The sequence below is a fragment of the Dendrobates tinctorius genome, unplaced genomic scaffold (assembly GCF_039654945.1).
Source record: "Dendrobates tinctorius isolate UK_male_01 unplaced genomic scaffold, ASM3965494v1 ptg000163l, whole genome shotgun sequence".
Lineage (NCBI taxonomy): Eukaryota > Metazoa > Chordata > Amphibia > Anura > Dendrobatidae > Dendrobates > Dendrobates tinctorius.
The window spans coordinates 8,061,205-8,086,618 of record NW_027361830.1 but is presented as its reverse complement, the minus strand read 5'-3'; the positions used below and the strand labels follow the sequence as shown (position 1 = coordinate 8,086,618).

Genomic DNA, 25,414 nt, shown 5'->3' with positions numbered 1-25,414 from the left:
ATTTGGACCAGGGGAAAAAAAGTTTCCCCTTGGTGATAAAAATTCCCCATTCTACTGATAATTGTCGGTCCCAATGGTCTTACACCCACCGAGCAGCAAATTTTATCTACCTGACAGGTGATAGCTTGTTTTCCATGGATAACTCCTTTCAGGGAGGAGTTCATCTAACACTTTACACCACAAAATTGGTGTATAAAAGTAGCAAATTTTTGCTCAACAGTTATTATGTCAGCTGCCGCACCTTTCTGAAAATTAGGTGGAGCTGAGGGAAAGTCATGGCCTTTCAGACTCACTATAATTTATTATTACTAATAAACTGAAGGATGTGCACTGTTAGGGTATATGAACAGAACAGAAAGGTGAGCCCCTTTCGGAATCCCTCTCTATGGCCACAAACATGACCTTTATGTGTTACATGCTTGGCCTTTCACCTGAACGCCTTCCTTACTACATCTTTCCTGCAGCAACTCCTGTACAACAGGGAGAAGATCTTGTCATTTGCATCATGCGTAGGGATTTATGTGAGACTAGACTTTCATTATTACAGTGAATGAAATAAGGAGAACTGGGAACACGCAGATTAAAAACAGTTTAATAAAACAGAACATAACTTTACAAATTACAAAAAGAAAATAAACTGCTTAAAGCTATAGATTTGAATTTAAAAAATAAATATCCATTCAATGGATGCAATACAATGAAATAAAGACATATATACCGATTTAGCTTACATATGTAAGAGGTAATAAGTGTATGAAAAATTCTAAGAAGTGAAAAATATGAGGTCACGTAGATACACTTGTTCTGAATTTTAGCTGAAATATAGTAAGTATCAATCTTGTTAAAGAGAATCTGTCAGTAGGATCAGCCCTCCTAAACAGTCTATATGGGCATGTAGGTCATAGGAAGCTGAATAAAATGATATCTTGATGTCTGCGATATGATGTCTTATTCCAGAGAAAGCCACGGGATTCTTAATCTGTAAATAAAGTGTTAAGATCTCTGGGCGGGACATAGATTTTCCCGGGAGTCTGTCTCCAGAGCTTATTTTAATGATTGGCGATGCCTCTATGTAAATGGATCCTTTTGCTGCAGTTTTGACGACATGAAAACCCGGGTGTGCGCAGATCTCCTCTGTCCTCACTTCCTCACAGATCTCAAGACAGACTTTTGGGAACTTCTTAGTCCCATATAGAGATTTTAACACTTAATTTACATATTGAGAAAAACATGTATTTCCCTGGAATAATACACAGTCGGATCAGAAATATCTTTGCATCATTTTATTCAGCTTCCATTGACCCACATGACTATGTAGACGGAGGGTTCATCCTACTGACAGATTCCATTAAAAAGTGCTGCTCAGTAGTCATCCATGAAGAGACGGTTCATCTGGGTGAGTTCTTTACCCATTTAGCGGAAACCATCCACTCTATTGACATCAGTTTAGAAAAGTTAATTAAAATGAACCTAGATACCTTGAATAAGTCTGTTTCTGCTAGCTTATATTGACAATGTTCCATTGTGATAAGCGCTGTCATTGCCGACTATGGAAGTAAAGTGCATGGAGGGTCCTTGGCATATTATAGCTTCGGAAATATCCTAGGAAACAATGAATGCTCTGTTTTGTACCTGGAAATTCCTTGCACTAATTGAAGAATGTGGCTCATTTCCTATATGTGATGGGATGTATCGCCACACTGGGCAGCTCATCCATTTATGCAAAATGTGGAAGCCATATTTGTCTTTTTTAAAATTTGCTGAAGACAATACCTTTGTTTTGTTTTTTTCCCATGGCCTGTGTGCTAGCAAGCATGGCATAAATGAAGATGATTTAAAATGGATCCATCTGCTCTCCTCACATCGAAATTAATAAAAAATTGTATTTCCTATTAAACATTTCCAGTCCATTTTGAAGATCCTCTGTTATTCCTCTTAGCGATTGATGAATAAATTGACAACGGGGTGCTACCATTTCTGTTGTTGAAGGGACGTGTCCTAACAAAAGTTCTCACTGTCAGCACTGATTGGACAGTGTCAGGCAATGTTAGAACACCCACCAAACTGGTAACGCCCAGTTGTAAACTTATTTATTAATTTCTAGTGGAGATAACAAAGCGACAACACATCAAAGAATAGATTCTCCAGGATTGTGAGATTATAAGAGATACAAATATTTACTAAAACAGACATGTCAGGAGACAATGTGCTAAAAAAAAAAAAAGAACTTTTATGAGTTCTGAAGAACGATGAAAAAATTTTAGAAAAGCATTACAAGCCATAACATTGCAGGCATTCAAAATATTCCCTTACTATTCCCATCTCCCTAGGCAAACTATTAAATTAAAAGGAAATCTGTCATCAGGTTTCTGCTAGATATTCTGAGGACAGCATGAAGTAGGGGTTAAAATACTGATTTCAGCGATGTGTCACATATAAGACTATGTGCTATTGTTTCCATACAATGAATGTTTTATTACCAGGAGGTTATCACTGCCCAGCCTAGCTCCTTCCTGCAAAGGGGTCCAACCACAACCCATCTTTTATAAGCAGCTCACTGTCAGGGCCTGCGTTCAGGTCAAGCAGACTAGGCAGCTGCATTATACTATATGAAGGGGGGCTGCATTATACTATATGGAGTGGCTGTATTATATTCTATGGGGGCTGAATTATACTCTATGGGAGCTGCATTATAGTCTATGGAGTGGCTACATTATACAATATTTGGCTGCATTATATTCTATGGGGTGGCTGCATTATACTACATTATATTCTATGGGGTGGCTGCATTATATTCTGTGGTGCAGTTGCATTATATTCTATGGGGCAGATGCATTATACTATATGGGGTGGCTTCATTATATTCTATGGGGTGGCTGCATTATACGCTATGGGGTGGCTGTATTATACGCTATGGGGTAGCTGCATTATAGTCTATGGAGGGCTGCATTATACTCTGAGGGGAGCTGCATTATACTTTCAGGGACTATGGGCAGTGCATTATACAATATGTACTATATGGGACCTGCATTATACTATATCGAGGACTATGGGAAATGCAATATACTATTTGAAGAACTATGGGGTGCATTATACTATGGAGAGTGCATTATACTACATGGAGGACTATGGAGCACATTATACTATATGGACGACTATAGGGCACATTTTACTATATGAAGAACTAAGGGATGTACATTATTCAATATGGAGGACTGTAGTGCACATTATACTATATGGAGGACTATGGTGTGCATTATACTATGTGAAGGACTATGGGATGTGTATAAGGCTGTGTGCACACGCTGCGGATTAGGTGCGGATTCATCCGCGCGGATTTTGTAAAATCCGCAGGTCAAAATACCTGCGGTTTTACCTGCGGATTGCTCTGCGGTTTTGCCCTGCGGTTTTTCATCTCCTCAATGGAGGAGATGGCAAACCGCAGGGGAATCCGCAGAAAGAATTGACATGTCATGGGATTGAAAACCGCAGATAATCCGCGCGGAAAATTCCGCACCATCTGCATTGCGGTTTTTGATTCCCATAGGGAATCATGGTACTGTACACCGCAGCAAAATCCGCAGCGTGTGCATACAGCCTTATACTGTATGGAGTACTATGGGGTGCGTATTATACTGTATGGAGTACTATGGGGTGTGTATTATTCTGTATGGCGTGAGTATTTTACTGCATGGAGCACTATGGGATGTATATTATACTGTATGGAGCACTATGGAGTATGTATTATACTGTATGGAGCACTATGGGGTGTATATTGTACTATGTGGAGCACTATGGGGTATGTATTATACTGTATGGAGCACTATGGGGTGTATATTATACTGTGTGGAGTACTATGGGATGTGTATTGTGTATGCAGTGTGTACAGTATTATACTGCATGGAGCACTATGGGGTGTATATTATACTGTATGGAGCACTATGGGGTGTGTATTATACTGTGTGGAGCACTTTGGAGTGTATAATATACTGTATAAAGGACTATGGGGTGTGTATTATTCTGTATGGAGTGTGTATTATACTGTAGGGAGCACTATGGGGTGTGTATTATACTGTATGGATCATTATGGGGTGTGTATTATACTGTTTGGAGCACTATAGGGTGTGTATTATATTGTATGTAGCACTAAGGGGTGTGTACTATACTGTATGAAGGACTATGGGGTCTCTATTAAACTGTATGGAGGACTATGGGGTGTGTATTATACTATTTGGAGGACTATGGAGTGTGTATTATACTATGAGGAGGACTATGGGGTAGACTATGTTGACAACTATGGGGTGCAAAATGCTGCCTATTCATCGAGTGATTGGATTGTTTATGCCAGAACAAGAATCATTGTTCTCAGCAGCACTTTGTCAGGCGAAAATTGCAGATATGCTGCTGATTACATGATACTGTATGGGGACAGACTGATCTACTAGTGATCATTCTGTCTCCATCATTGTTCTTCAGCCGCTGTACAGAGACTGGGAAACAAGTGTCGAACGACTTCAATCACGCTTGTTTAGCGGCTTGAACTCAGTGCATGTAAATACAACCAAAATGTTTGTGTGATGGTGCAATATGTAAGCATTTGGGGCCCCTTTGTAAACTTTTGCCCATGGCCCCACTTTGTCTAAAACCGGCCCTGCTCACTGTCAATAGACAACATACACAGAAAGCTGTGGAGTGGGTGGGGTTAGCTTTCTGAGCTCTGCTTCATGCTCTATCTAAAAACTCTTGATTGTGTCACAGTTGCAGCACCCAGTAAACTATGTGACACATCGCTGGAATTGGGGTCTTATTTTATACATTATGCTGCTCTCAGGCAGCAAAAACCCGCTGACAGATTCCCTTTAAAAAAACGGATCAAAACGGATCCCTTAGAGATAATTAGGAGTGTGTCAGGTTTCCCAGGGAGACATGGTAGTTATAGCACTGTAGACTATGTTATACTTGCTCTCCAAAAGGAATAGCAACCAAAAGAATAGGATGGTGGTGTGTGAACAGAGCCTAAGGTTGATTTGTGACAAACTGAAAAACTGAAGCAACTTGCTGACCTTTGTCATATCATTTATGATATAGCCATGATAGAAGTTTATATGGTTTTCATACATTAATGCTACATGTCTATGGCAGTAATATGTATGTCCTTTGTAGCTAATTTAAGTGCCTAAAAAGATCTAAAAATTGAGGTATTCAATACAGTAACAAAAATAAAAGTGAGAATTAAGCTAAATGAAGATCCCATTGGAAATGTTCTCTCTTGGCTTATTACTTGTGAAATTCTGCAGTTCTGAATCGTGTTCTCCCGTTTTGTTAAAAGACTCTGTGTTTGGGGTATCCGTGTTAGTTTTCATTTTTCTCAATATAAGGCCAACAAGCACGGCGCTAGCAATGTACAGCCCAACCAGTATCACCGCAAACACGCACACCGCCATCTCTGTGCCCATGATGTCACAGGTGACGGAGGTGTAGCCGCGCCGATGGTACAGAGCCTGGCGTTGCTTGCACACCTCTGTAGCATTGATCTGTTTGATGAAGTGAATATATAGCGCAACACATATTATATAGGTAACAGCAGACAATACACTAATCACTTCCTCCATCAGCAATAGCTTCTTGTTGTGAGTAGTGCCAGACATACAACTGGCAACCAGGCATGACAGGGTTAGAGTCAGCAGCAGAAGACTAATGGCGGCGGCAGCATAAATGGTGGGAAGCTTCATGCGGCTGTACTGCACATCTAACTGCGTCACCTGATTCACTTCATCCCCCAAAAATCCACTCATGCTATAGCCCATGCTATAATAGGTTGCACTGCCAAATCCCCCAAGGCTTGAAAAGCCGGCTGATGCGCTTTGAGTGGCAGAGGCGCATATCAAGACCAGCAGGTTTATGAGAATCTCCGCCAGCTGCAACAGACCTGTGAAAAGCCAGAGCAATGGAGCCAATTAAAGCTGGAATTCACCAGTAAAAGTCAATGAGATTCAAAATAAAATGAGATTGAGTAAGGGCTCATAGTCACTTGCGAGAGACTCGCACGAAAACCTGGCACTGCCGCTGGCACTCGGCCCGGAGCGTGCGGCTACATGAATTTCTATGCAGCCGCATGCTCCGGTCTGAGTGCCGGGTTTTCATGCGAGAGACTCACAAGTGAGTATGAGCCCTAACACTGTATGCGGTACATGGTCAAATTTACTAATATATTGGAAAACATACTTTGACGACATGCTTTCATATGTCAGCCAATGGCCATACAATTTTGAAGATAATACCTTGGTTTACATACAGAATTATGCATCCATTGGTCACCATAGGCGGGTGTAGTAGAAGCGGCCACACCATGAAAACCGAGCCTAAAGGCCCATTCACATTTCAGTTTTTTTGCGTACGAGTGATATCTGAGTTTTTTATGGATAGGTCTCGTGTCTATAATATGGAATGGAGCTGTTCACGTCTGTGAGTTTTTAACATCCGTGTAGGATCAAAATCACAATGCAAGTCTATGGGTCAGTGAAAAAAAAATAAAAAATCGAGCAGCACTCGGATGCCATCCGAATGCAGTTCAGTTTGAATGGACTGTTAGATACCAGAAGGTTAAAAAAACTGTTTTTTTTTCACATACAAGAAAAAACTCAGACCAAACCTTGATAAAACTCTGACCAAAAACACTGATAAAATTCGGTCAGTTTTTCTCGTATGTGAAAAAAACACATTTTATAATAATAAGAAAGTCTAGCCCTGATGTGTAGTAATACAAGTGCAATGGAAAAATGTTCTATACATTGGAACCTCAACTGTTCACAAAAACAGGGGACTAAAAGTCCTTTGCGTGAATGAAGGTTTAGTGCACGTGTGACCAAGGCTTCATTCACACCTATGGGACTATAGGAGCATGACTACTGCTCCCATAGTCCGAGAATGGCGCTGTAGTCACACATGTACACTACCACTCCATTCCTCAGAAAACTTTAGGCCCCCCCTTCTAATGACCTGTGGAGGCCTCACTGATCAGACCCCCTTTGTTCTGAAAATATGATCTGCTGGGGGGCCATGAGGGGATTGGAGTATGGGAAACACTGGTTCATATACTGCAGCACACATCATCGCTGCAGCCAATCACAGAGCTCAATGTCTCAGGATATCTACCTCACCCTTCCACGCATCCTACATTTATCTTAGTTCCATGTGCTGTCCAACTAAGTCAACCCACTTTTTAGTGAAACCACCAAAATCTTCTACTTAGTCCAGCCCCCTTATGCCGTGGCTGGCCGGTATGCTTTATACCCTTTAATCGCTCCCTCCATCATTTGCCTGTATTGCCTGTCCTCTTAATGACTAGCATTCTGTACCGCTGGGATGGAGTCCTGCCATTTGGGCACAGGTAGTATTTTCACCCCTGTAGCTTTCATTTTTACAGAATACAAATGGCATATGACAGAACTGTCACCATCAGCAATGATCTCTTTCACACATATTTCATCACTTCAAATTAGTCAGATCTCCATTTTTAGATTTTAAGATGCTATAAAATTCTAACTTGCAAACAGGAGCTCAAACCTAACAGAAAGGAACTTGGCATCATTGGTTTTGCACCTTTTTCAGGAGTAATAATGGTTCTCATAGTGAACTGATTCACACTTTGTTCATTATTTAATTTGCGCTTTTTAACCCCTTCACCCCCAAGGGTGGCTTGCACGTTAATGACCAGGCCAATTTTTACAATTCTGACCACTGTCCCTTTATGAGGTAATAACTCTGAAACGCTTCCATGGATCCCGGTGATTCTGACACTGTTTTCTCGTGACATATTGTACTTCATGCTAGTGGTAAAATTTCATTCAAATAACTTTTATTTGTTTATTTGTGGAAAAAATGGAAATTTGGCAAAAATTTTGAAAATTTCGCCATTTTTCAACTTTGAATTTTTATGCCCTTAAATCACAGAGATACGGCGCACAAAAAACTTAATAAGTAACATTTCCCACATGTTTACTTTACATCAGCACAATTTTGGAACCAAAATTTTTTTTGTTAGGAAGTTATAAGGGTTAAAAGTTGATCAGCGATTTCTAATTTTTGCAACACCATCTTATTTTTACGGCCCACATCACATTTGAAGCCACTTTGAGGGGTCTATATGATAGAAAATACCCAAAAGAGACACCATTCTAAAAACTGCACCCCTTAAGGTGCTCAAAACCACATTCAAGAAGTTTATTAACCCTTCAGGTGCGTCACAGGAATTTTTTGAATATTTAAAAAAAAAAAACATTTAACTTTTTTTCACAGAAAAGATACTTCAGGTTCAATTTTTTTCATTTTACCAAGGGTAACAGGAGAAATTGGACTGCAAAAGTTATTGTGCAATTTGTCCTGAGTACGCTGATACCTGATATGTGGGGGGAACCACTGTTTCGGCGCATGGCAGAGCTCAGAAGGGAAGGAGCACAGTTTGACTTTTTCACTGCAAAATTGGCTGGAATTCAGATCGGACGCCATGTCACGTTTGGAGAGCCCCTGATGTACCTAAACAGTGGAAACCCCCCACAAGTGACCCCATTTTGGAAACTAGACCCCACAAGGAACTTATCTAGTTATGTGGTGAGAACTTTGAACCCACAAGGGCTTCACAGAAGTTTATAACGTACAGCGGTACAATTAAAAAATCATATTTTTTCCACAAAAATGATCTTTTCACCCTCAATTCTTATTTTTGCAAGGATAACAGGACCCTAAAAGTTATTGTGCAATTTGCCCTGAGTACGCTGATACCCCACATGTGGGGGTAAACCACTATTTGGGCGCATGGCTGAGCTCGGAAGGGAAGCAGCGCCATTTTACGTTTTTGGCTGGAATTGAGATCGGACACCATGTCGCGCTTGGAAAGCCCCTGACGTACCAAAACAGTGAAAACCCCCCACAAATGACACCATTTTGGAAAGTAGACCCCCCAAGGAACATATCTATGTTAGTAGTGGCGGAAGGCACTAAATAAAAATATAAATAAAGTGCCTTCGCCACTCGGGGTCCACCGTGCGGAGGATGGAAAACCGCAGCTAAGTGACGACAGAGCAATCTGGCGGTAGTGTGCACAGGGTTAAACTACACCCAAAGTGCACAGCACTGACTCTGTTGAACTCACCGAGACGTATAGACAAATAATAAATATAAGTATGCTGAACCTGTTAGGTGCACAGGAATTCAGCAGCACACAGACGGTAAATGGTCACCGGGGTAGTTAAAATATGACAGCACTACACCCACAGAGACCTACCGTGGAGACAAGTGTGCACAGCGTTGCAACCGCAAATGCGCTAATAAGCTGCTACTGCAGCGCGTCGTGGATAGTGCCGCCTAGTGACACCGCTGGTAACGCAGGCGCGATGTCAGACGCTAAGCTGCTGAGGTAGATGGAGCTAATGCGCGCTGGCGCTGCTACTGGCAGAACGCAAACACTCACACAGACGTAGTATCAGAGGAATGGGGGTTTCAAATGAGTCATTCACCAGTCCAAGCATCCATCAGCAAACATACAGCAGCAAGTATGAATATACTAGCGCATGGCGGAACAGCCATGCGCGCTTTTTATACCGAACGGGACCTTCCGGAAATCTCCAAGGCTACAGGAAGAGCCAATGGAATTCGACACAGGACCTGAGCACCTGACTCGTCCCATGAGCATGCTCAGATGAGGGAACAAAGGACTTAGCCTCTGGAGAGAGAGTTGCCGCAGGGCAATCTCCTCTGCAATCTCCTCTGCAGCAGGGAAAGCACAGGAGACTGCAGAATGTGCGGATCTAGATTTCAGCAAAGAAGAGGCAGAAATCTGACTCCTAACATTACCCCCCTCCTAGGGCCCCCTCCTCCCTGATCCCTCCGGACCATCAACCTGTGCCCTGTGATGGCATAGGGCACAAACTCATCCGAAGGCGAGCTTGGTGTCCTGGTAGGTGAGGCGGTAAACCGGGACACCTGGACAGCATCAGTGGAGGCAAGGTCACCAGGTTTCAGAAGAGACACCTGGGAAATGGCAGGAGCGGCCAATGCAACAGCCCATCGCCGTGAGTCGGCGGCCGTCGCCACCCTCTGCATAGGAAGGCTATCCTGAGCACATGAGGTGCATGCCTGAATAAATCTTTAGATGTCCCGAGCCCTGTGCGGCCACCAATACGCATCGGCCAATAGCTTCGTGGTTTGCATATAGCCCCGATGGTTGTGCACATTGGACGCGTGTGCCCAGGCGAGAACCTGAGTCCTAAGATGAGGAGGGACAAAGGTCTCGACGACCGGTTCAGATTCCAAGCATTGCGGGGAGCTGGCTTCCTGAGAAGCAGCACACACATGGTAACAACCACAAAAGGACTCTTGGGTCGGACCTGAACCAAAACCGGTGTGAGACACCTCCATGGGCTCTGGGTGTAGAACCTCTGGCTCAGGCAGCTCAAGAGGTTCAAAAAATTTGGGAGTCGAGCTAGCTCTCCATTTGGAGTGAGCACGCTCCATACCACGCTCCAAAAAAATGGAGGTCGATACGCGAGGAGACAGAAATTAGCTCCTCCAGGCTGGTGGGGATCTCTCTAGTTGAGAGAGCATCCTTGACATGCTCCGCTAGCCCACGCCAAAAAATGGGCCGGAAATCTCCAAGGCTCCAGGAAGAGCCAATGGAATTCGACACAGGACCTGAGCACCTGACTCCCGAACTCCAATGGGAGTTCGTCCCATGAGCATGCTCAGATGAGGGAACAAAAGACAGCCTCTGGAGAGAGTTGCCGCAGGGCAATCTCCTCTGCAATCTCCTCTGCAGCAGGGAAAGCGCAGGAGACTGCAGAATGTGAGGATCTAGATTTCAGCAAAGAAGAGGCAGAAATCTGACTCCTAACAATCTAGATGTGTGGTGAGCACTTTGTACCCCCCCCAGTGCTTCACAGAAGTTTATAACGCCCGGGCGTGAAAATAAAAAAATCGTATTTTTTCAACAAACATGATCTTTAGTCACCAATTTTTTTATTTTCCCAAGGGTACAAGGAGAAATTGGACCCCAAAAGTTGTTGTCCAATTTGTCCTGAGTACGCTGACACCCCATATGTGGGAGAAAACTACTGTATGGACACACGTCAGGGCTCGGAAGGGAAGTAGTGACGTTTTGGAATGCAGACTTTGATGAAATGGTCTGCGGGCGTCATGTTGCTTTTGGAGAGCCCCTGATGTACCTAAACAGTGGAAATCCCCCACAAGTGACCCCATTTTGGAAACTAGACCCCCTAAGGAACTTATCTAGAAGTGTGGTGAGCACTTTGAACCCCCCAGTGCTTCACAGAAGTTTATAACGACCGGGCGTGAAAATTAAAAAATCGTATTTTTTCAACAAACATGATCATTTAGTCCCCAATTTTTTTTATTTTTCCAAGGGTAACAGTAGAAAATGAACCCCAAAAGTTGTTGTCCAATTTGTCCTGAGTACGCTGATACCTCATATGTGGGAGAAAACTACTGTATGGGCACACATCAGGGCTCGGAAGGGAAGTAGTGACGTTTTGGAATACAGACTTTGATGGAATGGTCTGCGGGTGTCATGTGCGTTTGGAGAGCCCCTGATGTACCTAAACAGTGGAAACCCCCCACAAGTGACACCATTTTGGAAACTAGACCCCCCAAGGAACTTATCTAGATGTGTGGTGAGCACTCTGAACCCCCAAGTGTTTCACAGAAGTTTATAACGCCCGGGCGTGAAAATAAAAAAATCATTTTTTTCCACAAAAATGATATTTTTGCCCCCAATTTTTTATTTTCCTAAGGGTAACAGGAGAAAATGGACCCCAAAAGATGTTTTTCAATTTGTCCTGAGTAGGCTGATACCCTATATGTGGGGGTAAAACACTGTTTGGGCGCATGGCAGAGCTTGGAAGGGAAGGAGCACCATTTGACTTTTTCAATGCAGAATTGGTTGGAATTGAGATCAGACGCCATGTTGCATTTGGAGAGCACCTGATGTGCCCAAACAGTGTAAACCCCCCAATTCTAACTCCAACCCTAACCCCAACACACCCCTAACCCTAATCTCAGCCCTAACTCTAGCCCTAGCCCTAGCCCTAACCCTAGCCCTAACCCTAGCCCTAATGGGAAAATGGAAATAAATACATTTTTTCATTTTATTATTTTTCCCTAACTAAGGGGGTGATAACGGGGGGGTTTGATTTACTATTTATGGCGGTTTTTATGTTTGGCAGCTGTCACACGCTAAAAGACGCTTTTTATTGTAAAAATAGTTTTTGCATCACCACATATTGAGAGCTATAATTTTTCCAAATTTTGACCCACCGAGTCATGTGGGGTCTTATTTTTTGCGGGACGAGTTGACGTTTTTATTGGTATCATTTTCGGGCACGTGACATCTTTTGATCGCTTTTTATTCCGATTTTTGGGACGCAGAATGAACAAAAACCAGCGTTTCATGAATTTCTTTTGGGGGGTGCGTTTACACCGTTCCGTGTGCGGTGAAATTGATAAGACGGTTTTATTCTTCAGGTCAGTACGGTTACAGTGATACCTCATTTAGGTCTTTTTTTATGTTTTGGCGCTTTTATGCAATGAAAACAATTTTATATAAAAATAATTATTTTTGCATTGCTTTATTCTGCGAGCTATAACTTTTTTATTTTTTTGCTGATGATGCTGTATGGTGGCTTGTTTTTTGCGGGACGAGATGACGTTTTCAGTGGTACCATGGATATTTATATGCATCTTTTTGATCGCGCATTATTGCACTTTTTGTTCGGCGGTATGATAATCATTATTTTTTGCTTCGTTTTTTATTTTTATTTTTTAAGGGGTTCACTAAAGGGGTTAACTAATGGGAGAGTTTTATAGGGCGGGTCGTTACGGACGCGGCAATACCAAATATGTGTACTTTTATTGTTTTTGGGGGTTTTTATTTCCAAAAAATGAATTTATTAGGGAATATTTTTTTTTTTTAATTTATTTAGTGATTTTTTAAAAATTATTTTTACACTTTTTTTTTAACTTTATTACATTGTCCCAGGGGGGACATAACTGTCATGTGACAGATCAGCGATCTGTCACAGGCACTGCACTTGGCTTCCTCATGCCTGCGCTTTGCAGGCACTGAGGAAGCCAGCTCCCTGCAGGCCCCCGAAGGTCCCCGTTGCCATCTTGGATTCAGGGACCTGCAGGGATGGATCCCCCCGCAGCAGCGCTGCACATTGCGCTGCTGTGGGGGGCTCAGGGAAGCACGGAGGGAGCCCCCTCCCTGCCGATGCTTCCCTTTAACCCCCGGTACACCGCGATCGTGTTTGATTGTGGTGTGCAAGGGGTTAACGTGTCGGGGGCGGTCCGTGACCGCCCCTGACACATTGTGCCGGGTGTCAGCTGTGATAATCAGCTGACACCCGGCCGCGATCAGCGGCGCTCACCACGTGGGCGCCACTGATCGCGGTAGACATACTATCCCATCCATGGGCATAGGGGCCCGGGTCCCATGGACGGGATAGTACGTCTGATGTCAGAAAGGGGTTAAAGTTAACTTTACTCAGTTTTGTCTGTTTTCCCTAACATTAGAAGATACAGATTAGATATTAGAAAAAACATTTTGACTTTGAGGGTTATCAATGAGTGGAACAGGCTGCCACGAGAGGTGGTGAGTTCTCCTTCAATTGAAGTCTTCAAACAGAGGCTGGACAGACATCTGTCTGAGATGGTTTAGTGAATCCTGCATTGAGCAAGGGGTTGGACATGATGACCCTCTACCATTCTATGATTCTTTTAGGAGTATGTTTTGGTTTTCTAAATGTTTCAGCCTACTTTATCATTTGCAACTTTTTGGAATGTTGCAAAATTTTTGTGCAACTGTATTTTAGTAGCCTAGTGGGGTACAAAATCTGTCTACTTTTTTTGCATAGTTGAAGACTAGTGTGCAACTATTTGAAGCTCATTGACTTTTTCTGTAAAAAAGATACAAAAAGCAAGAAATAAAAAAATTGACATATATTTGAATTTGCACTAATTCATCAAACATTGTACATCATTTTGATGAATTTGGCATAAGATCCACCAGCTAAGGCTAGTTTCATACTAGCGAATGACCGGGGGTGGAGCTTCGTGGAGGAAGCCCGCAGCCCTCCGCACCTCGGCCATACGCTAGTGTGAAACTAGCCTTAAAAATAAATACTAGACAAAAAGTTGACTTAAAAAGCCAGTAAATGATTAATTGAGATTTAAGGTTCTTTTTACCTTAGTGTCATCACATTCATGTATAGCAGAGATATCATGGAACAGATTATATCAGATCTTGAAGAAACATATATGATTCCCTGGATTTACTACAAAGCCCATCAGGTTTCTATCCGGTTTGTGGAATTTTTTTGGCAAGGAATGTGCTTCACATTAGTGTAATTTCTGACAGAAAACATTAGAAGGGAATCTGTCCCCAGGTTTTTACCTCCTAATCTGAGAGCAATATAATGTAGAGACAGAGACCCTGATTCCAGTGATATGTCACTTACTTTGCTGCTTGATAAAATCACTGCTTTCTCAGCAGGAGATTATCACTAGAGGACTGGTAAACCTGCTGCCTTGTGACTACTGTGCCTATGCACAGTGTAGAAAGAAACCTGCAAAATGTAGTGTGGGCAGGGTGATACAGAGCTCAGCATTCACAGAATTGCAAGAGCTGCAGAAAATAAAACTGTGATTTTATGAAAATGGAAACAAGCAGCCCAGTAAGTAATACATCTTTGGAATCACGGTCTCGGACCCTACATCATGCTGCTCTCAGATGCGATAGCGAAAACCTGGTGGAAGATTCCCTTTAATGCAAGTGTTAACAAATCCTAAACAAAATGACGCCTCTGTATAATTAAGGCACCTGTGTTTTTTGTTTGACCATGTCCCCAGCATACAATATATGAACATACCTTCTAGTTATATAAAGAAAAATCTATGTTAAATCTACAGAGCACATTTAAGGAATATATCAGGGATTTTAAGAGGATATTGCAGGCCATGTTTCTGGTACATGTGACGTCCGTTTTCACACGTACCAGAGACACATACACACACGCTCATAATCTATGAGTCCGCTACATGTGACACTCTCTCCCATGTCTTTTTAGTGATTTGAATAATTTTTGCACTTTTATACTGAACCAGTGAGTGCCACCACTTCCATCATTTTTTATTATTCTATGGGGCTGTGCACGTCTGTGTTTTCACACTGACCGTGTGTCCGTGTCACCGATGGATCCTGTAAATCAAGAAAGAACCTAGCACTCAACTTATGATGCAAAAACGGAAGGAACTTTAATTCAGTCCATAAGGTGTAGTACAGCAAACGTTTCAGTCACCTTCGTCAGTAACGTACTGAAGAGTATGGGAGTTTCCAAAAAATGTGGAGACAAACTTATATGGATGTCACGGCATCCATCATAGCAGATAATAAAGGTGCTCTTGGACTAGTATCCATAGCCTTGTAAGCTGTGGCTGGTGCGTCCATAGGTGCTCTGCCGCAGTTGCCCTGCTGCGGTGGCAATCGGGGGAATGGGGCTTGGGGTTGATGTCAGCTGTGAATTGTCCAAAACACATCTGGCATCAAGCCCTGGTGTTTGCAACAGAGAGGTGTATGTCAGACACCCCTATTACTAGCCCAGTAATCAAAAAAAAATTAAAAAAAACCACAGATACAAAAATGGGGTGTGTTTATTTAAATAATGTGGGTTTTTTTCTGTGTATTTTTATTACTGGATATGACGAGATGCAGCCGGCAGTAAACCTGTTTTACCCTTAGGTGCACATTCATGAAAAATGAGCTAATCCATATAGCAAAAATTGTAGAAAGGAACGGCACTCACCGGGTAGTGTATTCAAGGCTTTATTATAAAAGTATATCAGCGGGAGAACGGGTGCAGGAAGGAAATAGCAACGACGTTCGTTTCGCGCAATAAAAGCGCTTCCGTAGGTTACATGGTGAGCTGCTTTATCAGAAGTGGTGGAGAGAGGACCCCTATTTGCTTGTAGGAAAAGTGTCAGTTTAAAGGATATTCTTGTACATAATCGCATGGAAGATCCACATAGCAATTGGCTCAATTCGATGACCCCGAAAGGTAATTATCGAATAAAGCCTTGACTACACTACCCGGTGAGTGCCGTTACTCTCTACAATTTTCGCTATTTTTATTACTGTGTTAGCAATGGGGGTGTCCTCTTGTTTGAGTATTGTTCAGTAGCATTTAAATGTTTTAATATGGACTAAATACATTTTGAATTTAAATATAAAATTAATCTTGGACTGCTCTTTTATCTCGATACACGAATCCCCACATCCACATGCTCCATTGTTTCTGACCTGATATAAGCCTGCTAAAGGACGGGGCTTATTTCGAACGAGGAACTGGTGGCAGCAGACCGTACTGTGTTAGTGAGGAGCTCTGACAGTGACGGCCGGGGGGTTTATATATATATCCCCAGCCTGGACTGGTGATATATATCCCCCCTCACTGGGAGCACCTCAAAAACTCGTATCTATAAGGGAAGCCTTTCCGGCAACTATTTGCGTTCTGTGCAGTTCCCTTACTGACCTGGGGCAAGTGGTGGCGCCAGAGAGCCTATCCCTGCTGGGTCCTTCTCTCACCTCCCCCGAAGTGGTCGAAGTCGACACCCCTTCCCCTGTGCGATCCATCACAGGAACAGTCTAAGGGTTTTTCATTGCTGTTCACGTCTCATAAGGACGGAATTCCATGCCCCTGCCACAGTTGCCGGTGAGCTGGTTTTGCCTTCTTTTTTACTAATTATATATCTTATGGATAACTATTTATCTATCTATATCTTTACAAATCTTTAGTACTTAAAAATCTGTAATTTTTCCTGCATTCTATTCAGTACGTGCCACACAGCCACACAGATGGCACATTAATGGCACACACGGACGGCCAACAGAAAACCACACGGATAGAAAATACAAACCGTCTCACCCATCCGTTTTTTTAAGTGGATGTGTGAACATGTGACATAGAGGAACTTGCGTATTTTCGTTTTTGAAAAGCTTTCTAAGGAAATTCTGACATAAAATACAAGCGTATTGTAGATAAGATTAATCTCTCCCAGAGGATCTTTTAAAAAAAACAAGTCTAAGAAAGGATGATGAAAATTAAAATGTGTCATAGGTAAATAAATCTACTTTCCAATTAAAGCAGTGGGTGAAGACCTCGATTCCGAAACTACTTTATAAATGCCATGTCCAGAACTCATTGTTCCAGAAGTACGTAGTTTTCCCAATAGAGGAATTTAAAATTCTCCTTAATGTTCTTTTGTTTCAGAAAAGCTTTCTATAAAGTAAAAAAGAAAATCAATGAACTTTACCATAACAATGGAAAGAATAGTTAATGCTTCAGACGTGAAGAACAAAGAAGACTGCAGAAGAGCAGATGGAAATTCGAGATTACAGATAAGTATGTGTTTTATTAACCCTGATAAAACCTTCCTCATTTTATCACCACTTATATATAATTCTGTCTCTCTACTTTTCAATGTTTACCGCAATTAGTTGGCGAAACAATGAAGCTACATTTGAGCCCTATTGTTTAGAATAGTGGTTAATAACTTGTAAAATGTGTGGTCCCATATTGAAGCAATAAGATAAATGTGTTTTGCATTGTTTGCACAATGGTCTGGATTCAGTTGCCTTCAGTGGATTTTCTGCGGTATGTCAGCAACACCAGCACAACTCCTGCAACTCTACATTTATTTAATTCTGAGAAAACTTAACAAATGATTGAAAAAAGGGAGAATGAAGACTACGACTTTCAATCTTGTTGAATTTAACAGTCATGCCCAGACCCTTTTACTGTATGCCTGGCTGATTATTTCTGCAAGAACTGTCTATTATATCATTGAAAGCAAAGCTCCTCAATTTCCTTTTGTTTGTTTTTTAGAGAAAAAGAAAGTTCTAAAATATTTGTCAATGGAAATGTAGATCCCTGTACATCTCTCCAGCACTAAGTCTTAGATATTAAAAGCAGAGTATTTATTTATTTTATGTGGGTCCATGGGTGAGAGACTCACAAAAGGCCTCACGCCCACCCCTCACTTGACAGATGAAAAATATGTTAACCAGATAGGCTGTACAAGCCAAGGTATCTGCTCAGATTCTACCTGGTAACTGTCATGCCTCAGGATTTGATACGGCAGTGTTGTGGTTGTCTGCTGTGAACTAACCTTTGCCTTTTGTCCACTCCTTTCTTATAGCAGATGCTTTCCATTAGCAATTTGGCCTATACCATCACTCTGCAGGGCCTTGTATTTAAACCTCACTGTTTTCTCAGTTCCCTGCTGGTGATATCTTACAACTACCCAGTTTGGTGGTAATGGAGTAGTCTTTATTTGTGATAGTCAGTTGGTGTTTACTCTAAGAGTTTTCTGCGTGGTTTTGATAGTGTGTGTGTGGCGCCCTGCATCTTTACCGCCACAAAAGGGTTAAATATGTACTGTTTTGAATGTGTTTTGTGAGCAATGGGAGTTATGCTTCCTCTGCTAGAGACCACAACACACACATAATTTAAACCACTCCCTCACTTGTCTGAAGCTTAGAGCTTTGCAGATATACCCTAACTGGGAGGGGCCGAGATGTTCTCAGGGTGAAGAAGAAGGAGGAAGAATGTCTGGGAAGCCATGTTAAGACATGTGCTCGATCCAGGAGTGAAAGCTAGAAGCATCAGGAACCAGCCCTTCGACCATCCATGCTTTGAGAGCAGGGTGGTAAGCTGAGAGACTGCGTGGGATTATACGACCAGCAGAAAAGTGTTTTCCCTCAGAAATACTGCAATAACCTAGGATCAGTGAAGGATAGTGCAAGTGGAAACTTGAGCGGCTCACACACAGGAACCATGCTGCAAGTTGCTGAAGGAGAAATACACAGTGAGTAGAGGCAATACTGGGAAGTTCTAAACTCCGGGAAGCCTTGGTCCCAGAAGGGATTAGAATAGCAGGAAGCTTACACTGAGTCACAACAGGGAAAGATAACTCCCAATCTCCAGAGCACACTGTAACCTGGTGAGAGTTGTAATATCTCCTCTGAACTGCACCTGAACTACAGTAAATGATAAAATGACTTTCCTTGTCTCCTGCCTTATTACTCCGTGCCTTTTACTTGCATCAAAATCTCTGGGGGTCTGCTCTGGTTGGAGAGGGTTTAACATATGCACTGCCATCACCATCTACTCCCCCAGGGATCATCTGCAGTGCTGGCTATACTACAGTCGAACACTCCAACTGGCGTCACGAATCACTACATATACTTTATCCCCATCCAATTCTACCCCTTTTACTTGACTGCCTGGGGCCATGGACTGGGTCACCGCCACTGTGACATCTCCCATTAAAGTTAACGGGCTCGGTACAGAGTATCCCACGGCCTCTGGGGCGCATCATGTGTGTTTCCCTATTCTCTCCTATTTGGTTGGTCACTCCTAATGTTCCCTTGTTTTCTACTTTGCTGTTTCATGAGTGTTTTTGTATGATTGCAGTTTTCTTTCATCCCAGTCTGTTTCCCCAGCTTGTCTGGTTTGTACTATCCTTTCCTAGTCAGTCCCATACCTCCCTGGGTGGGGTAGGAATCAGTTCAGTGTGCATTAAGGAGCATAGTAAGGTTGGAGACCCAGGCCTCCTTACCTTGAAGAGTACCCCTTAAACAGGGAAAATGAGGGCTTCAGCTCCAGGGACAGTTGTAGGCCCCTCCGCCTTACTTCAGACTGGCACATCGTGACAGTAACAATGTCAGCCTTCCATGTACCGGTTTCTGCTACAAGGGAGAACTATCCAGATAATACGTACAAAAAATATCCTTGTTTTCTCCCATATTGAGGGGTTGGTGTATCAAAAACAGCATCGGCATCAAATTATTCATAAATCTCATAGAAAATGGTTAAACTCTATAAAAAATGTCTCTGGCAAGTTGAAGGTAACATTTTGGGAAAAAATATAGTTTTAGTTTTCGCTATAGTATTTAATAACTCACATTGACTGCCACGAGAATAATTCTTCACTATTCATTGTATTTCCTGATCCTCTATTACTGACATTGCATGCTCACATGCATTGATTAGCCATAACATTAACTGCACCTTCCTAATAGTGTATCGTACATCAAAAGGCTCATTCCAGACAGGTTCGATTATTTTGAGATCTAAGGAATTTGGAAGACAAGTCATCAACTTGAACTCTTTGTCGTGTTTGTCAAGCCATTCTTTAGTAAATTTTGCAGTGTGGCAGGGGGTATCAGCCTGCACTGGAAATTCCGTTATAAAAAAAAGGACACTTTGCCCATTTTTTCTGCTTCCAACACATAAATTTTAGAAACATGTAACATCTCTTATATGTACCTCCTGTTGACAGAAAAATTGTTATTCATTTCTTCTTGCAGTGGCTGTAATGTTATGGCTGGTTGGTGTATATTCCACTATTAAAGCAGTGGATATGATTGGAAATGTAAGAAGAAGCTAGAAATTAACTACACTAGTCATACATATACAGTCATGGCCGAAAGTGTGGGCCTGGACCCGTTGAAGCATAGAAATGCAAAACGGCCGTCGTCCTTTTCACTCTTCACACCTCTGCACCTGGACATCTGAGATGAAAGTCCTTTAATAACCACATGCAATAAAGGACTTTCTGAAAACGTGATATGGTGAGCGCTGCATACTTTATCTAATATTTTGAGGATTCCATGTGTATATATGCAGAGCACCGTTAATCCAAGCACTTAAGCTGAATAAGCTCCACTGTGTAGTTCACCACCTCCAGGCGAAAGGGTTTGAAGAAATAGTACTGTACACTGGTGCCGCTATTCACATATTCTTTGGACTTTCAGTTGTTGGTGTAATAATCTTGTTGATGGTTGTAGGAAGTGATTGATTGCTGTTATTTATTACAAGGGTTGTGAAACCCAATATTTTGTCTGCCTCAATTGTTTGTTTGTTTTTGTGAAATAATGGCCAAATTGCCCTTTTTTCAGTTTTTTTGTGGTGCTCCAATACACTAAAATGAAGCAAAGATGTGTATAACAAAACATCTGTAATTTCCGGACGTTCTGGAAAAGTGTGCTGAAAATCATAACTAAAATTTGTAAGCTAACAAACCCTCCATCTCCGAAGCTTATTTTTCTTAATTGGTCAAGTGATACTTCACAGTCAAAATACAAATCCCTCCTAATGTTCCTGATAGCAGCGGCCAAACTACTCATTCTTCTACACTGGCTGTCCCAGAGTTGTCCAAATGTACAAGATTTGATGCACAAAGTAAATCAGCTATATTATATAGAAGAAATAATAGCTCACACACATTTTGCACAAGAAAAATTCAAGCTGACCTGGGCCCCATGGAAATTATTCAGAGGAAATGATGAATACCTAGAGTTATTAAGCTAACAATCGAACTCATAAATTAGTAGATGACATATATATACTAGATGTGTGCCCGATGCTATCCCATCGGGAGGGCAGTAACATCACGATGGGGGCAGCTTTGTGGTGCTGGAGGTGGCGGCCCACCCACTTCCATGCAGTCACAACCGGCAGGAAAGATGGTGTTTTGCGGCCTGTGCTGAAGATGGTGTGCGGCGCCACCAGAGGGTGGCCGCACCCAATCTCCAGCACAGGCCTCAAGCCGCGGTCTTTCCTGCTGGCTGTGACTGCACGGAGGTGGGTGGGCAGGCAGCGGCGGGATCCGGAGCGTGTAGTCAGGCGGTGGGTCCTGGCGGGGGTCCGGCGGTGGCATCCCTCTCATTACTCCCCCTTCATTACACCCTCTCATTACGCTCCCTCATTATACCCCCTTCATTACACCCCTCTCATTATATCCCCTCGTTACACCCCTTTCAAAGCCTCGTGATCGCAGCGGCGGCCTGGATCCGAGCGGCAGCTGGGATCTGAGGGGCAGCTGGGATCCAAGCAGCGGCCGGGATCCCAGCGGCGGTCGGGATCGCAGCGGCGTTTGGGATCGCAGCAGCAGCCTGGATCCAAGCGGCAGCTGGGATCCCAGCGGCGGCCTAGATCCCAGCGGCAGTCAGGATCGCAGCAGCGTTCGGGATCGCAGCTGCGTCCTGGATCAGAGTGGCATCACTTGGGTGTTCCAAAATGGCGGTCGGTGTACTTCTGGTGCGGCGCAGCGGATTGTTGGATTCGATTCGGGGACATCCAGACGGAAGTGGATGACAGACAGTTTAAGGCAATTATATATATAGATTTTTTTTTTTTCAGATGATAATGGTTTATTGACAGGTCTCGTGAACCAGAAAGATTCAATCGCTGAAACCAACACCCCTCCTTATTGGGAGGGATCCCCTCTATCCCACCACCTCTACCCCCTTTTATCCTTCCTGTCTCTTCTTTTCCCTATCTAAGTTGATTATTTCTTTTCATTTTACAAGGTGGACAGATTGATATGTATAGCTATGACATCCTTCCTAAAGTTAGTCATGTTAAGCAACAAGATTTTTGAGAAATAATCATAATTCTCATAGATGTAATGTTTACCATACAACAATGCGTTTTATATGTTTAACTTCTCTCATCACCGAATTCTGTAACCGAAGGATGACTAGGAAGCTCTCTATAGCTTGAAATTCACCTTTGTATGTAATTTTGTTATCTCTGTTAAAACCAATGAAAAGATGTTTAAAAAGAAAGAAATACTTGATGTTCTGGAACAATTTCAAGGGTGCCAACACCTTCGCCCATGACTATATGTGTGCATGCACGCAAATCATTTTTGCTATCTAAAAGTCCAAATACAAAATTTTACACATTGGCCAACTCAATATAGTCACAGTTATTATTAGAGAGAGTATGTTTGATATATGGCATGCAACTCATTGGACACTATAAAATATATGTTATAGTATAAGGTTATAAAAATCTCCACAAGCTCCCCATATTGAGTGGTATCGTATTAGGACAGTTCGTGTAGGGCTGTTACTCTGATTTTTTAGGATATGTGGTTCTTTTCTCTTGGTGACTCTTAGTGGTGCCCAGACTCATTATAAGCATTTTTTGTCTGCACGTTATATATGTTTTGACTGTCCGGTCATACCAGCTACTGTGGCTTTTTGTATTATTAGAGTGGTTTACTTGCTTGCATAAGTATTTTTAACTGCGGATTTTTAACTGCGGAAAAGCTGCGGTTTTGAATCCACAGAAAGAATTGACATGTCACTTTTTTGCGGATTCTGCTGCAGTTTACCATCTCCTCCATTGTAGAGGTGATAAACCGCAGGCCAATCCACAGGTAAAAACGCAGGTCATTTTACCTGCGGTTTTACCTGCGGTTCCGCAGATACAAATCCGCAGACCAATCCGCAGCGTGTGCACATAGCCTTACTGGGGAGCTTTTTAGGGCTTTATTATGAGCCATTTTTGGGTGTTTCTTGTGTTTATGTCATCTTTATGACATTTTTAAATGTTTTTATATGGATATTGTCTGTATGTACCTAATAAAATTTATGTATTGAGGTGATCCCTGCGTTCTTTGTTCAGTAGCTTTCTCTCCGTATTATTTAGGTTATAAAAATCTGAAACAAATATAACTAGTGATGAGCATGCGCTAAAATGTTTGGATGCTCATTTCTCGAATCGAGCAAATCGTACTGCTTGGCTGCTCGACTCGAGTAACTAGTAACTAGTGGAAGTCAGTGGGAAACTTGAGCATTTTCTGGCAGACCCTCCCAGGAGGTCTGGGGGCAGTAAAATTGTTGAAATGGATGGAAAAAGTGTTGAAACGGAATGGGAACAGCACGCTCCTGGTGTCTTCACCCTTGCTCAGATGGGTAAGCACTAGCGGCACTTTATCCTGCACTTTCCCTGTCATTTTATAGGACTGACTGACCAACTTTTAGTCTCCTGATATTATTTTGTTTTTTCTCTAAGGGCCGTATAACCAATTGCCCTACCTACTGTCTTAAACCTATTGACTTTATACTGGGATCTTTTTCCTATTAGCAAAAAATAAATTAATAAAATATATACATATATATATATATATATATATATATATATATATACACACAGTATATATATATATATATTGGCATGGTGGGAGCGGAAATAAAGGTTTTTTGTCACAGTCCGTTTATTTAGCATGTTATTTCCCCCAGGGCAGCTTTTAGGGTTTGTGGTGCTTGATATGTGCCTGACATGAGTGTGTACCCGGGGTTTCTTGCATCCTCTAATTTCACTCATCTGTAATTACTGTTGCTGTTTTGTTTTTAATAATATTTCTGATAAATTGGTATTTTTCTATCATATTTATGTGTACACTTTTGTTTTGGGCTAGACGCCCTGATATATTTTTGTAGGTTTGAGCTTGGTGAAGATGCCTGGATGCATCTCTGAATCCCAGATTGCTGCTGGGAACAATGTTGTCAGAGAATTATGCCCCTTTTACTGAGTGAGTGACAAACATACAAAACCGAAGATAAAATGGATTTTACGGGAAAAAGTGTTAGAAAACATTCTTTCTAGTATAATGACTTGTATGTAACGCAAATAAAAAAAAGAAAAATAAACAGCCTCCTCCACCCCTTAGGCTATGTGCACATGTAAGGGATTGAAGAAGAATATCTCTTTAATGCCACCTCCCCTTTAAGAGCTCCCATATAGATATATTGTAAATATTGTATAGATATGATTAAACTCCGGTACTGCTACACTATTGTGTATTACCGCCGTTCTCACTGGTACTGCCATATTATGTGTTACTATGTTGTATAGATTGTATTATATTGTATGCTGTATGTTGATTCTTAGATTAGGGTAAGTCAGTGCATCCTTCGGGTTCAATAGTGGAGGGCACTGCTAGTATATAGTTCCATAGACTGGGTAAGCGGAGTTCTGTTGTGAGCCACTAGATGGGGGTATACTAGTGGGTCTTGCTAGGTATAGTTGATAGGTAGTTCACCTAAGGGTTAACTGTAGGAGGAGCTGCTATGGGTTAAGCAGTCATAGGTTATAGGAATAAGTCAGAAGGGCGAGCATGCCCTACAAGTCCACAAGGGCTGTAAACTCAGGACGCCATACCTGCGACGCAACGTTGATAAGAAGCAGAGAAGCACGGGCACAGTCAGACGGGTGCTGGATAAGATCAGAGCACCCCGGGAAATTGCAGTTAATGACAGCAGCAGGAACGGAAAGGAAGAAGTGGTCCAAGAGTCGTGCAGGGCACAGAGAGTTCACAATGTGGCAGATCTTAAATCGGGCTGAAGCCTTCAAGTCTGAGGCGAAGCGGATGAACAGGATCCCCCTATATCTTGAGGTCTCACAGGAGTGATTCTGCGGTACAGCCAAGGGCACTACTACCCTGGAATGTGCGTGAGGACATAGAAACTAAGCAAGGGAAAGTGCAGGAA

At 42.3% G+C, this 25,414-nt stretch overlaps 2 protein-coding genes across 3 annotated transcripts in view; both read right to left on the bottom strand.

Annotated features, from left to right (window-relative positions):
* The window catches only part of LOC141052868 (MARVEL domain-containing protein 3-like), a 78,093-nt gene that overhangs the window by 16,643 nt on the left and 36,036 nt on the right, over nt 1-25,414 (bottom strand). The gene's annotated exons all lie outside the window — the stretch shown is intronic.
* On the bottom strand, nt 577-19,775 carry LOC141052819 (MARVEL domain-containing protein 3-like). The gene is made up of 3 exons (XM_073550117.1): nt 19,687-19,775; nt 16,992-17,077; nt 577-5,929 (listed from the first exon to the last, which is right to left on the bottom strand). Exons 1-3 carry the CDS (start codon nt 19,773-19,775, stop codon nt 5,238-5,240), a joined length of 867 nt encoding a protein of 288 aa, XP_073406218.1. The 3' UTR covers nt 577-5,237.